General features: G+C 48.4%; 3 protein-coding genes across 3 annotated transcripts; all 3 read right to left on the bottom strand.

Moving 5' to 3' along the window:
• Nucleotides 1-3,033: 3,033 nt before the first annotated feature.
• Nucleotides 3,034-5,201, bottom strand: LOC143526214 (uncharacterized). The gene is made up of 5 exons (XM_077020859.1): nucleotides 5,192-5,201; nucleotides 4,999-5,138; nucleotides 4,334-4,831; nucleotides 3,912-3,994; nucleotides 3,034-3,800 (listed from the first exon to the last, which is right to left on the bottom strand). The coding sequence occupies exons 1-5, from the start codon at nucleotides 5,199-5,201 to the stop codon at nucleotides 3,656-3,658; spliced, it is 876 nt and encodes a 291-aa protein (XP_076876974.1). The 3' UTR covers nucleotides 3,034-3,655.
• Nucleotides 5,202-7,412: 2,211 nt separating this feature from the next.
• On the bottom strand, nucleotides 7,413-9,212 carry LOC143526213 (uncharacterized). The gene is made up of 3 exons (XM_077020858.1): nucleotides 9,111-9,212; nucleotides 7,797-8,542; nucleotides 7,413-7,638 (listed from the first exon to the last, which is right to left on the bottom strand). Exons 1-3 carry the CDS (start codon nucleotides 9,210-9,212, stop codon nucleotides 7,413-7,415), a joined length of 1,074 nt encoding a protein of 357 aa, XP_076876973.1.
• A 1,957-nt stretch (nucleotides 9,213-11,169) lies between these two features.
• On the bottom strand, nucleotides 11,170-13,833 carry LOC143526212 (uncharacterized). The gene is made up of 7 exons (XM_077020857.1): nucleotides 13,395-13,833; nucleotides 13,099-13,207; nucleotides 12,856-12,996; nucleotides 12,665-12,765; nucleotides 12,455-12,530; nucleotides 11,554-12,287; nucleotides 11,170-11,395 (listed from the first exon to the last, which is right to left on the bottom strand). Exons 2-7 carry the CDS (start codon nucleotides 13,195-13,197, stop codon nucleotides 11,170-11,172), a joined length of 1,377 nt encoding a protein of 458 aa, XP_076876972.1. The 5' UTR covers nucleotides 13,198-13,207; nucleotides 13,395-13,833.
• Between the last annotated feature and the right edge of the window lie 805 nt (nucleotides 13,834-14,638).

Raw genomic sequence — 14,638 nt, 5'->3', positions numbered from 1 at the left:
TGACCTCCAATTCTCTGATTTTTTCAGCAGCAGCATCCAGGGCACCTGAAAAATGCCGACAAAAGCATCAGGGTAAAATGTCGTCTTTACAATACAGACATTTATATGGAAGCCCATTCCCACCACCTAAAGTAAAAAAAAAAAAAAACAGCACATATTTTTTTTTCTCATTATTAAGTAAATTGCTATCTCATTATTTCGAGATACTAAGTCATTATTTTGAGATACTATAGTATATAATGACTTAGAATCTCAAAATAATGAGATAGCAATTTTTTTTTTATTTTACGTGGCGGAAATGGGCTTCCATACATTCCATTTATCTTCTTTATCAGAGCACTGTGTTTTAGAGCAGTATCGCGTAGCTCTTGTCGTGATAAAACGTTTAAAACGTTAAGTCAGTGCTTAATTTGTAAATCAAACGATGCCAGAACGCAAACAGCGGCATGAGACAAGGGGTCACTGATGCCAACAATGTCACCGGCACGCACACAAAACACAACGCTTAGGCACACAAATGTCAAAATAGCAAGCCAATTCGTATATATAAATGACTTTTAAATGATTTACGTGTGTTTTATAAGTGTTTTAAGTGCAGAAGTGCATTTAAGTGCATTTTCAAGTACTTTAGCCTAAATTCCAGCAATTTACAAATCTGAAACACAAAGCAACATTAAAATTTGTCAGGTAAATATTCCTTCCCCTGTTTTTGAGGGGTGTTTCTTTATACTACTAACTAGCACACTAAATAATGTGACGCGGCAAGTATAAACGCCTCCTCCTCCTCCGGAGGTTCGCGCGATGTGTGCGGAGTCGCGCGCTACGGTCACTCGCTAAAGTATAACTAGCTTTATAGGGGAGACGCCTAAAGGCATCGCTAAAAAGGAGGGCTCTTATGTGATTTAGGAAGCCTGAATGTGGCTCTTGTGTTTAAAAAATGTATTTTATAGAATTATTTGTTCAATTAATTGGTTTAACACAGACAGATTTCTTCATAACTTATAATTAGTAGGCTTGAAAGTTACCGGATCGAGGCAGACAGTTCCCGGAACGCACCCTTCAAAATGAAAGAGTTCCCGGATCCTGTTCCGGCAGGATCCGGCTCAAATTAAGCCCTGGTTTTAGTGTACTAATGTGCTAATATACTAATGTACTGAATGTGGTTATCTTGTTTTATCTGTGGCTAATTCCTTGCTGTCAGTTGCACCCAGTGGTGAAAATAAAAATTACATGTAATCAGTTGAACTCCCATTTCAGCTAAAGGTATGCTTACGGGAGTAATCACCACACCTTACAAATCTGTTTAGATGATTTTGTTCTTTCAAATTATAACCAAACATCACAAGCTTTTTGCTAATATCAAAACCTTTTTACTCTCCTTGTTTCCAACCACAATTCCCAGCAGGGCCGGAGTGGGCCACTTTTTCAGCCCGGGAGTTTCATGCCCAAATCCGGCCCAAAATTATTTTTCCCTCCTAATCGGCCCAAACTAGAGATTGACATGAGCCGGCCCATCGGGAATCCTCCCGAATCTCCCGATTAGCCACTCCGGCACTGATTCCCAGCAGCTATAGTTGTGTGAAGTTGATCAGCACATTTCTGGCTTCTCAGGATGTACCACAGCACTAATCAATTTTTGTGGAAGGCATATGACCTCTTTCAGGTACCAGACACTAGGTGGATGAGAGCCCATTTTGAAGATATCCCATTTTGTTTTAAAACAGGTGAAAATACCATATCTTGGCTGTCTAAATGGGCATAATGGCAGGTTGTACAATTTTACTGTTGGCATTTACCATGTCAATGGATGTGTTTATTTTGGCTTTTAAGGGGGTTGTTGGTGGAAAGAAGTTGCAGGATGGCACTCAAATCCCTTCTTTCAGAGAATACATGTATGATATGACACCACTCACAACTCATCTTCAATATACTCATTGGTTGCTTGACTGATAATTTAAAGCTAGGTGTCATGCACAAAACCAAATTACACAGTGGACAGGGAGTCAGGTGATGGGAAAAAAACAGTTTATTTTTTTACACCAACAGGGTATGCAATAACAAAGTCGTTGAGAACAACATAAAACCTTAATTTTGGAGTGTTGGATGTGAATCCTCCATTCGTGTCCCTTTCTCTTACCTTCAAGCTCCTCCCTCTCTTACACCTGGTAGCTGAACTGTCATGATGTAATTGTCCTTCATTCATCAGCTTTGACCCAAGTATGATGCTAGTAGGAAGCAGTTGAAGCAGGCTTTGACCCAACTATGACCTATGACCTCTCAAAGACTGTGGGTTGATGCTGAGGCCTCAGGCCCATTTAATGCTTTACATGGTTCCTTACAGTACACAATAAGGTGATGGAGGGATTCTGCATCTCAGATGCAAAAACCTAACTGTATCAGTCCCCTGATAGAAGTTTGTCATGACACTTGTCAGAAGAAATCTGACAACATGGATGAAGAACAGGATGATGTTCTTGATGACGGTTTCAGTGAAAGTGAACAAGCTCACTCTGGTCAGGATCAAAAGGATATTTACACAGATTCAGCCTATTTGATATGAGTGCTTTAATTCACCTAAATGCAGTATGAACCTAAAATGGATTTATGAGGAAATGGTACAGTGAAATATGCAAAAACTTACTGTTATGATAGTTAAGGGTTCATACTCTCATGCAGCAGTGGAATTCTTTTGGCATTATGGGAGACTTCTGAGAAACTGATAACCAATTTCTGAGAAATGTATCTCCAAGCCCTAACAAAATTAAGACTTCAGTGTGGATTTTTGAAAAATGGTACAGCAGAATCTGTCTACATTTGCCCTGGGGGATAAACAAAGGCTACCAATTCTTGGGTGGTAGTAGAATTTTTTTGGCATTATGGGAAAATTCAGACAAATAGGAAACCACAGTCTCAGAATTAAACAAGCATTTAAGCAGAGATGCTAGGTGAGGGAGTGCAGTTATGACTGACACAGTCCCCAAACGACCGGGGCCCATTTGGTTTTTTCAAGCGGCCAAAATCCCTAGAACTGGAAACTGCTAATATTTAAGATGAGTTTTCTCCTAAGCACATCCCACATTAACCCCATACTTCTGTTTTCCATTCTAGAATTATCCATTACAAATTATTTTGTTCATAACTTTATTGTGTCATTTAAATCAGCAGGACTGGTTGTGTAAAGATCATGGACATGTAAAGGTATAGAATCTAGTAAATTATCAAGAAAATCTCATTTACAGTTTTTAATGGTCAGGTTGAATTTCAGTGTTCCTTTACATTTTGTGTGCACTGAGAAACCAAGTTATTGCTTAGGTAACATGCTATTATACTTTATTTGTTATATGAGCATATGGAAGCATTTCTTTTGTCTTGTCTTTAACACTTCCGCTCCTCACGCGCTCGTCTGCCTTCTCTAGAGCCTGGCGCACCAGACAGAGACGCTGCCGCATCTTCCCTGCAGTCATCGCCGTTGGGCTCAAAGGCGTCCGCGGTTGCCACGGGCCTCTCTAAAGCCACGTGCCCGTCGCCCCCCTGTGAGCAGAGGTCGTGGTTGGCCTCTGGGGGCGCCGTGGTGCCTTTCGTCACATGGGTGTCGTAGCAGTAGATGGGCTCCTCAGCCGAGGCCGTCTGGGTGCGAGGCGTGGTGTCGGTTGGCTTAGCTGGCGTCTCGGGGGCTGAATGGGGCCTGTGCGGAGGCGGGGACAGCGGGGACATGTTGAGTGAGAGGCTCGGACATCGCTTTTGTCCGTCCAGAGGAAGGCGAAGGAGGGAGCGTGGCATCAGAGCACGATGGCTTGGAGCTGAACAGAGAAGAAAAAGGCAGCAGTGTTACTCACTTCATCTACCTGCAGTGTTTCCTTTCTATTCGCTGAATGAGTGAATCTGAAAGATGACCAGAGCGGCTTGTGTACCTGTATGCGTTCTTTCTGAGCTGGGAGTCCAACCCGCTGGTGGGGCTCACCAGGGAAGATAAAGATGCTCCAATTTCTGTAGCCTGAACAACGCAAGCAACAAAAAGCTGTTAACGGCCATTTGATGGCTTCAGTTTACCGATTATATTACTTAATGGGTTCACAATTCCTCTGTCTAATTCCTCTTGTCTAATAGTATTATCTGAATACTGAAGCTGATGGAACTACACAGCTATAGCATTTCAGGAGTAGAACCAGGAAACCATGTGCTGTTTGCAAATATTCAAATGAAAGCATTTTTGGTCTTTAAATGTTAAAGTAATATAAAACATACATATGCAGAATTTAAAAAATACTGTGATAAAAAAGGTACCCCACCGAAAACACCATCGCTTAATCAGCTTTGACTGATCAATTTATACCTTATCACATGGTTTGAAGCCATTGACTTTATGGTGGCCATTTTGGGCACTGTGAACAAGTCCCGATCCGTTTTCTCGTGGGAGAATTCCGGGGAAGCAACTGGAACCGTTGGTCTTGGGCGTGAGGGAGCTTGAGCTGTGGAAGAGGGGACCATCCATCCCACCTTTCCCGTCGGATGCCTTGGCACCAGGGTAAGACTTCCCTGTGCCATTATCCAAGGCTCCGCCTTCCTGGTCGGACTCGTCGGATGACTCTTGGCCATACGGAACCAGGAAAGCTGCTCTATTGTGAGCGGCGGCGCCACCGTTCACCTGCACAGGCCAACTGAGGTCTGAGGTAGACTGTGGTGCGCTGGAGGAAGAGGACGAGGGCAGCGGGCGCAGGTGGGATGCGGCAGCCGAAGAACTGCAGGGGCTGGGCCGGCTCTTCGGGACGCTGCTGCTGTTGCTGCCGCCAGGCTTTGAGCCACCTTGGTCCTCCTTCATGGGAGAGTTATTCTGCAAAGTGAACAGCGGTCAGTTATGGGAAATCTGAATATAAGGAACAGAAAGTAAGAGTTTAACAGTGTAAACAAACAAAACACAGCCCTCTCAATTATACTAGTGAACAATAACAACCAGTTCCCAGTCAGATTTCCTGGCATGGTGCAGTGGTGTGGTGATACCTTTGCCATGTGAGGAGGAAGCTGTGGACCGATGACGGAGGTGGAGGTGAACTGAGGCCCGTTCACCTTGGCCGTGCTGACCGGGCGAGGGGAGCAATGACCGGGACCATGGGTCACAGAGTTACATAAGATCTGTTGACCTAAAAATGATGCATTGGGGGGGGGATAAAAGTGTATAAAATGCCTTTCATACCACTGCTCATTACTAGTTTGTAATGGATAATTGAAACTTGGAAAGAAAGTTGACCCTTATGCACCTGAGTGACGTTAAGTTGGTATTAGTCCTCAGTAGTACAGTTGTGGTCAAAAGTTTACATACACTTGTAAAAAACATAATGTTATGGCTGTCTTGAGTTTTCAATAAGTTCTACAACTCTTATTTTTCTGTGATAGAGTGATCGGAACACATACATGTTTGTCACAAAAAACAGTCATAAAATTTGGTTCTTTCATAAATTTATTATGGGTCTGCTGAAAATGTCACCAAATCTGCTGGGTCAAAAATATACATACAGCAACAAAATTTGTCAATTTTGGTGATGTAGCGAGTTGTGTCAATCAAATTAGCTTCATGTCATGGCCTCTTCACTTCTTGTAAGTGATTCTGATTGACTACAGCTGTTGACTTCTCATGAGCCCATTTAAATAGGGCTCATTTGACCCAGTGATTAGACTCAGCTACAAAAGCTACAATGGGAAAGTCAAAGGAACTCAGTGTGGATCTGAAAAAGCGAATTATTGACTTGAACAAGTCAGGGAAGTCACTTGGAGCCATTTCAAAGCAGCTACAGGTCCCAAGAGCAACTGTGCAGACAATTATACGCAAGTACAAAGTGCATGGAACAGTTGTGTCACTGCCACGATCAGGAAGAAAACGCAAGCTATCACATGCTGCCGAGAGGAGATTGGTCAGGATGGTCAAGAGTCAACCAAGAATCACCAAGAAGCAGGTCTGCAAGGATTTGGAAGCTGATGGAACACAGGTGTCAGTCTCCACAGTCAAGCGTGTTTTACATCGCCATGGACTGAGAGGCTGCCGTGCAAGAAAGAAGCCCTTGCTCCAGAAAAGGCACCTTAAGACTCGGCTGAAGTTTGCTGCTGATCACATGGACAAAGATAAAACCTTCTGGAGGAAAGTTCTCTGGTCAGACGAAACAAAAATTGAGCTGTTTGGCCACAACACCCAGCAATATGTTTGGAGGAGAAAAGGTGAGGCCTTTAATCCCAGGAACACCATGCCTACTGTCAAGCATGGTGGTGGTAGTATTATGCTCTGGGGATGTTTTGCTGCCAGTGGAACTGGTTCTTTGCAGAAAGTAAATGGGATAATGAAGAAGGAGGATTACCTCCAAATTCTGCAGGAAAACTTAAAACCATCAGCCCGAAGGTTGGGTCTTGGGCGCAGTTGGGTGTTCCAACAAGACAATGACCCAAAACACACATCAAAAGTGGTAAAGGAATGGCTAAACCAGGCTAGAATTAAGGTTTTAGAATGGCCTTCCCAAAGTCCTGACTTAAACCCCATTGAGAACATGTGGACAGTGCTAAAGAAACAGGTTCATGCAAGAAAACCATCACATTTAGCTGAACTGCACCAATTCTGTCAAGAAGAGTGGTCAAACATTCGACCTGAAGCTTGCCAGGAGCTTGTGGATGGCTACCAAAAGCGCCTAGTTGCCGTGAAAATGGCCAAGGGACATGTAACCAAATACTAATGTTGCTGTATGTATATTTTTGACCCAGCAGATTTGGTGACATTTTCAGCAGACCCATAATAAATTTATGAAAGAACCAAATTTTATGACTGTTTTTTGTGACAAACATGTATGTGTTCCGATCACTCTATCACAGAAAAATAAGAGTTGTAGAACTTATTGAAAACTCAAGACAGCCATAACATTATGTTTTTTACAAGTGTATGTAAACTTTTGACCACAACTGTAGGTGGCTTGGCGCTGGGTGAAGACCCGTCTGGGTCGCAGCTGAGGCGGCGCACACACTTCCGCTCCTCACGCGCTCGTCTGCCTTCTCTAGAGCCTGGCGCACCAGACAGAGACGCCACCGCATCTTCCCTGCAGTCATCGCCGTTGGGCACAAAGGCGTCCGCGGTTGCCACGGGCCTCTCTAAAGCCACGTGCCCGTCGCCCCCCTGTGAGCAGAGGTCGTGGTTGGCCTCTGGGGGCGCCGTGGTGCCTTTCGTCACATGGGTGTCGTGGCAGTAGATGGGCTCCTCAGCCGAGGCCGTCTGGGTGCGAGGCGTGGTGTCGGTTGGCTTAGCTGGCGTCTCGGGGGCTGAATGGGGCCTGTGCGGAGGCGGGGACAGCAGGGGAGCGATATCCTGAGTAAGAGGCTCGGACATCGCTTTTGTCTGTCCAGAGGAAGGCGAAGGAGGGAGCGTGGCATCAGAGCACGATCTACTGAGTCTGGTAATAGTCCTCAGTAGTAGGTCGCTTGGCGCTGGGTGAAGACTCGTCTGGGTCGGAGCTGAGGCAGCGCTTACGTTTGTCTAAGCTGTGGCCAGAGCGACACTCCATTCGAGGCTCCTCCTCCAAGTTGTGCCTCCTCCTCTTCTTTTTCATCTTTTTGTGTCGGAAGGAGCTGCTGTCCCCATTCCTGTCTGATGGGTCCCTCTCAGAACTCCTGCAGATTGAAAATGATTTGCTTAAGGAAACTGTAGTACACTTTCTGGCTTATGGTTGCTAGATTTTCTACAACAGTAACAGTTCTGTTTGCTGACCCCTCCTGGTCACACACAGTATAGCAATGGCCGTTCTCATGCAACATAAATAGCTCCTTACCTCCGCTTGTCCTTGTTCTTCTTCTTGGATTTCTTATGTTTTTTGACAGGCCGCTCTTCACATGGATCCTCCCTGTCCGACAGGCTACGCTTTTGTGCCTGGGGCCGCGGGGCAGGGCTGGCGGGGCGTGGTGCTTTAGCCCGCTTGTGTCCCGAGTCTTTCTTCCCAACATAGTACTCAAATGAGCGAGGGAAGTCACCTTGACCATTCTCCACATCCCGGTCTCGTTCGTCCTTGCTTCTGTGATGGCGCCGGTGGTGGTAGTGGTCTCGGCGGTGGTGGGTGTGCCCGTCCCGGTGGCGATCTCCCTCTCGCTCTCCAGGGATCCTCTCTCGACTGGCCGAGCGATCCTTATCAGTATGGTGGTCTCTGTTGGAACGATGGCGATGGCGATGGCGGTGCCCGTAGCGCTCCCGACTCCGGTTTTCCCGCTCGCGATAATGTCCCTGCCTGGATCTGCCTCGCTCCTTCAGGGTGGAGGAAAGGTGTGGCTGCCCAGAGTCTTTATCACACTTCCGCTCCTCACGCGCTCGTCTGCCTTCACTAGAGCCTGGCGCACCAGACAGAGATGCTGCTCTATTGTGAGCGGCGGCGCCACCGTTCACCTGCACAGGCCGTCTGAGGTCAGAGGTCGGGGATGCGGCAGCCGAAGAACTGCAGGGGCTGGGCTGGCTCTTCGGGACGCTGCCGCTGTTGCTGCCGCCAGGCTTTGAGCCACCTTGGTCCTCCTTCACGGGAGAGTTATTCTGCAAAGTGAACAGCGGTCAGTTATGGGAAATCTGAATATCAGGAACAGAAAGTAAGAGTTTAACAGTGTAAACAAACAAAACACAGCCCTCTCAATTATACTAGTGAACAATAACAACCAGTTCCCAGTCAGATTTCCTGGCATGGTGCAGTGGTGCGGTGATACCTTTGCCATGTGAGGAGGAAGCTGTGGACCGATGAAGGAGGTGGAGGTGAACTGAGGCCCGTTCACCTTGGCCGTGCTGACCGGGCGAGGGGAGCAATGACCGGGACCACGGGTCACAGAGTTACAGTCAATAAAAGTGTATAAAATACCTTTCTAAATATTCCACTATTCAAAAATCTGGAGCTGGTTTAAACATTAGGTTGAACTTACCGGATGTAGAACAGTAAATACGCTTGTTGGTTCAGCACTGATTGTATGTCGCTTACAGTTACTGATGCGTCGTTCATCTTATACCACTGCCCATTACCAGACTGAAATAAAAACATTATTCCATCCATTAGCTAGAGCAGAAACTCAGTGCAAAAACGCAGAGAATGCTGAAACCGCGCAGCACATCAAACCTTCACATAGCAGTAGTAGTGTCCGGCGTGGCAGCTAATCCCGGAGTGGACCAGCACAGCGTACAGGCCGTAGAGCTGTGGCTCTCCGTGGGACTGCGACATGAACGGACGCATGTCCAGATACTCTGGATACCTCACGTCCTGCACAGGGGGACAGAGAACAGTTGTGCAACGGCATAGATCACGTGCAACGACTAAGGAAAGTGTACAACAGTGCGGCAGAATTAAGTACGGTGGTCAAACCTTTGCAATTTTGCTTCCGTTGAAGTCGAAGCGCTTTAAAACAATGGTGAGCACATTCGAGCTACGGTGGACGGTAAATCTTTTTCAGGCATGAACCATTTTCTTACATCTACAAACACAACCAAATTCACAATGAGGACAGAAAAGATAATAGGCAACACAGACCACAGTAAATTCACCACTAGTGGTCCCATGACAACAAATAGAGCTTGGTTTATCTCCAGAGATAAACTGGTGTGCCTCAGACTTATCCAAGATAGACTTGCCGTGTGTTAAGGGACAGAAGTAAAGAGCACCTTTATCCCAGTCATCATCGTTGGGCACAAAGGCGTCTGCGGTTGCCACGGGCCTCTCTCCGTTGGTCTTGGGCGTGAGGGAGCTTGAGCTGTGGAAGAGGGGACCATCCATCCCACCTTTCCCGTCGGATGCCTTGGCACCAGGGTAAGACTTCCCTGTGCCATTATCCAAGGCTCCGCCTTCCTGGTCGGACTCGTCGGATGACTCTTGGCCATACGGAACCAGGAAAGCTGCTCTATTGTGAGCGGTGGCGCCACCGTTCACCTGCACAGGCCAACTGAGGTCTGAGGTAGACTGTGGTGCGCTGGAGGAAGAGGACGAGGGCAGCGGGCGCAGGTGGGATGCGGCAGCCGAAGAACTGCAGGGGCTGGGCCGGCTCTTCGGGACGCTGCTGCTGTTGCTGCCGCCAGGCTTTGAGCCACCATGGTCCTCCTTCATGGGAGAGTTATTCTGCAAAGTGAACAGCGGTCAGTTATGGGAAATCTGAATATAAGGAACAGAAAGTAAGAGTTTAACAGTGTAAACTAACAAAACACAGCCCTCTCAATTATACTAGTGAACAATAACAACCAGTTCCCAGTCAGATTTCCTGGCATGGTGCAGTGGTGCGGTGATACCTTTGCCATGTGAGGAGGAAGCTGTGGACCGATGAAGGAGGTGGAGGTGAACTGAGGCCCGTTCACCTTGGCCGTGCTGACCGGGCGAGGGGAGCAATGACCGGGACCACGGGTCACAGAGTTACAGTCTCAGTTTAAGATCTGTTGACCTAAAAATGATGGATTGGGGGGGGGGGAATAAAAGTGTATAAAATGCCTTTCTAAATATTCTAAATATAATGGTTTAAACATTAGATTGAAATGACTGGATGTAGAACAGTAAGTACGCCTGTTGGTTCAGCACTGATCGTATGTCACTTAGAGATACTGATGCATCGTTCATCTCATACCACTGCTCATTACTAGTTTGTAATGGATAATTGAAACTTGGAAAGAAAGTTGACCCTTATGCACCTGAGTGACGTTAAGTTGGTAATAGTCCTCAGTAGTAGGTCGCTTGGCGCTGGGTGAAGACCCGTCTGGGTCGCAGCTGAGGCGGCGCACACACTTCCGCTCCTCACGCGCTCGTCTGCCTTCTCTAGAGCCTGGCGCACCAGACAGAGACGCCACCGCATCTTCCCTGCAGTCATCCTCGTTGGGCACAAAGGCGTCCGCGGTTGCCACGGGCCTCTCTAAAGCCACGTGCCCGTCGCCCCCCTGTGAGCAGAGGTCGTGGTTGGCCTCTGGGGGCGCCGTGGTGCCTTTCGTCACATGGGTGTCGTGGCAGTAGATGGGCTCCTCAGCCGAGGCCATCTGGGTGCGAGGCGTGGTGTCGGTTGGCTTAGCTGGCGTCTCGGGGGCTGAATGGGGCCTGTGAGGAGGCGGGGACAGCGGGGGGAGCGACATCCTGAGTGAGAGGGTCGGACATCGCTTTTGTCTGTCCAGAGGAAGGCGAAGGAGGGAGCGTGGCATCAGAGCACGATCTACTGAGTCTGGTAATAGTCCTCAGTAGTAGGTCGCTTGGCGCTGGGTGAAGACTCGTCTGGGTCGGAGCTGAGGCGGCGCTTACGTTTGTCTAAGCTGTGGCCAGAGCGACACTCCATACGAGGCTCCTCCTCCAAGTTGTGCCTCCTCCTCTTCTTTTTCATCTTTTTGTGTCGGAAGGAGCTGCTGTCCCCATTCCTGTCTGATGGGTCCCTCTCAGAACTCCTGCAGATTGAAAATGATTTGCTTAAGGAAACTGTAGTACACTTTCTGGCTTATGGTTGCTAGATTTTCTACAACAGTAACAGTTCTGTTTGCTGACCCCTCCTGGTCACACACAGTATAGCAATGGCCGTTCTCATGCAACATAAATAGCTCCTTACCTCCGCTTGTCCTTGTTCTTCTTCTTGGATTTCTTATGTTTTTTGACAGGCCGCTCTTCACATGGATCCTCCCTGTCCGACAGGCTACGCTTTTGTGCCTGGGGCCGCGGGGCAGGGCTGGCGGGGCGTGGTGCTTTAGCCCGCTTGTGTCCCGAGTCTTTCTTCCCAACATAGTACTCAAATGAGCGAGGGAAGTCACCTTGACCATTCTCCACATCCCGGTCTCGTTCGTCCTTGCTGCTGTGATGGCGCCGGTGGTGGTAGTGGTCTCGGCGGTGGTGGGTGTGCCCGTCCCGGTGGCGATCTCCCTCTCGCTCTCCAGGGATCCTCTCTCGACTGGCCGAGCGATCCTTATCAGTATGGTGGTCTCTGTTGGGACGATGGCGATGGCGATGGCGGTGCCCGTAGCGCTCCCGACTCCGGGTTTCCCGCTCTCGATAATGTCCCTGCCTGGATCTGCCTCGCTCCTTCAGGGTGGAGGAAAGGTGTGGCTGCTCAGAGTCTTTATCACACTTCCGCTCCTCACGCGCTCGTCTGCCTTCACTAGAGCCTGGCGCACCAGACAGAGATGCTGCTCTATTGTGAGCGGCGGCGCCGCCGTTCACCTGCACAGGCCGTCTGAGGTCAGAGGTCGGGGATGCGGCAGCCGAAGAAATGCAGTGACTGGGCTGGCTCTTCGGGACACTGCTGCCAGGCTTTGAGCCACCTTGGTCCTCCTTCATGGGAGAGTTATTCTGCAAAGTGAACAGCGGTCAGTTATGGGAAATCTGAATATAAGGAACAGAAAGTAAGAGTTTAACAGTGTAAACAAACAAAACACAGCCCTCTCAATTATACTAGTGAACAATAACAACCAGTTCCAAGTCAGATTTCCTGGCATGGTGCAGTGGTGTAGTGATACCTTTGCCATGTGAGGAGAAAGCTGTGGACTGATGACGGAGGTGGAGGTGAACTGAGGCCCGTTCACCTTGGCCGTGCTGACCGGGCGAGGGGAGCAATGACCGGGACCACGGGTCACAGAGTTACAGTCAATAAAAGTGTATAAAATGCCTTTCTAAATATTCCACTATTCAAAAATCTGGAGCTGGTTTAAACATTAGGTTGAACTTACCGGATGTAGAACAGTAAATACGCTTGTTGGTTCAGCACTGATTGTATGTCGCTTACAGTTACTGATGCGTCGTTCATCTTATACCACTGCCCATTACCAGACTGAAATAAAAACATTATTCCATCCATTAGCTAGAGCAGAAACTCAGTGCAAAAACGCAGAGAATGCTGAAACCGCGCAGCACATCAAACCTTCACATAGCAGTAGTAGTGTCCGGCGTGGCAGCTAAACCTGGAGTGGACGAGCACAGCGTACAGGCCGTAGAGCTGTGGCTCTCCGTGGGACTGCGACATGAACGGACGCATGTCCAGATACTCTGGATACCTCACGTCCTGCACAGGGGGACAGAGAACAGTTGTGCAACGGCATAGATCACGTGAAACGACTAAGGAAAGTGTACAACAGTGCGGCAGAATTAAGTACGGTGGTCAAACCTTTGCAATTTTGCTTCCGTTGAAGTCGAAGCGCTTTAAAGCAATGGTGAGCACATTCGAGCTACGGCGGACGGTAAATCTTTTTGAGGCATGAACCATTTTCTTACATCTACAAACACAACCAAATTCACAATGAGGACAGAAAAGATAATAGGCAACACAGACCACAGTAAATTCACCACTAGTGGTCCCATGACAACAAATAGAGCTTGGTTTATCTCCAGAGATAAACCGGTGTGCCTCAGACTTATCCAAGATAGTCTTGCCGTGTGTTAAGGGACAGAAGTAAAGAGCACCTTTATCCCAGTCATCGTCGTTGGGCACAAAGGCGTCCGCGGTTGCCACGGGCCTCTCTCCGTTGGTCTTGGGCGTGAGGCAGCTTGAGCTGTGGAAGAGGGGACCATCCATCCCACCTTTCCCGTCGGATGCCTTGGCACCAGGGTAAGACTTCCCTGTGCCATTATCCAAGGCTCCGCCTTCCTGGTCGGACTCGTCGGATGACTCTTGGCCATACGGAACCAGGAAAGCTGCTCTATTGTGAGCGGCGGCGCCACCGTTCACCTGCACAGGCCAACTGAGGTCTGAGGTAGACTGTGGTGCGCTGGAGGAAGAGGACGAGGGCAGCGGGCGCAGGTGGGATGCGGCAGCCGAAGAACTGCAGGTGCTGGGCCGGCTCTTCGGGACGCTGCCGCTGTTGCTGCTGCCAGGCTTTGAGCCACCTTGGTCCTCCTTCATGGGAGAGTTATTCTGCAAAGTGAACAGCGGTCAGTTATGGGAAATCTGAATATCAGGAACAGAAAGTAAGAGTTTAACAGTGTAAACACACAAAACACAGCCCTCTCAATTATACTAGTGAACAATAACAACCAGTTCCCAGTCAGATTTCCTGGCATGGTGCAGTGGTGCGGTGATACCTTTGCCATGTGAGGAGGAAGCTGTGGACTGATGAAGGAGGTGGAGGTGAACTGAGGCCCGTTCACCTTGGCCGTGCTGACCGGGCGAGGGGAGCAATGACCGGGACCACGGGTCACAGAGTTACAGTCTCAGTTTAAGATCTGTTGACCTAAAAATGATGGATTGGGGGGGGGGGGGGATAAAAGTGTATAAAATGCCTTTCTAAATATTCTAAATATAATGGTTTAAACATTAGATTGAAATGACTGGATGTAGAACAGTAAGTACGCCTGTTGGTTCAGCACTGATCGTATGTCACTTACAGATACTAATGCATCGTTCATCTCATACCACTGCTCATTACTAGTTTGTAATGGATAATTGAAACTTGGAAAGAAAGTTGACCCTTATGCACCTGAGTGACGTTAACTTGGTATTAGTCCTCAGTAGTAGGTCGCTTGGCGCTGGGTGAAGACCCGTCTGGGTCGCAGCTGAGGCGGCGCACACACTTCCGCTCCTCACGCGCTCGTCTGCCTTCTCTAGAGCCTGGCGCACCAGACAGAGACGCCGCCGCATCTTCCCTGCAGTCATCGCCGTTGGGCACAAAGGCGTCCGCGGTTGCCACGGGCCTCTCTAAAGCCACGTG

The sequence above is a fragment of the Brachyhypopomus gauderio genome, chromosome 10 (genome assembly GCF_052324685.1).
Source record: "Brachyhypopomus gauderio isolate BG-103 chromosome 10, BGAUD_0.2, whole genome shotgun sequence".
In the NCBI taxonomy this organism is placed as follows: domain Eukaryota; kingdom Metazoa; phylum Chordata; class Actinopteri; order Gymnotiformes; family Hypopomidae; genus Brachyhypopomus; species Brachyhypopomus gauderio.
Note: the sequence above shows the minus strand (reverse complement) of the source record. Positions and strands in the feature narration are given on the sequence as shown.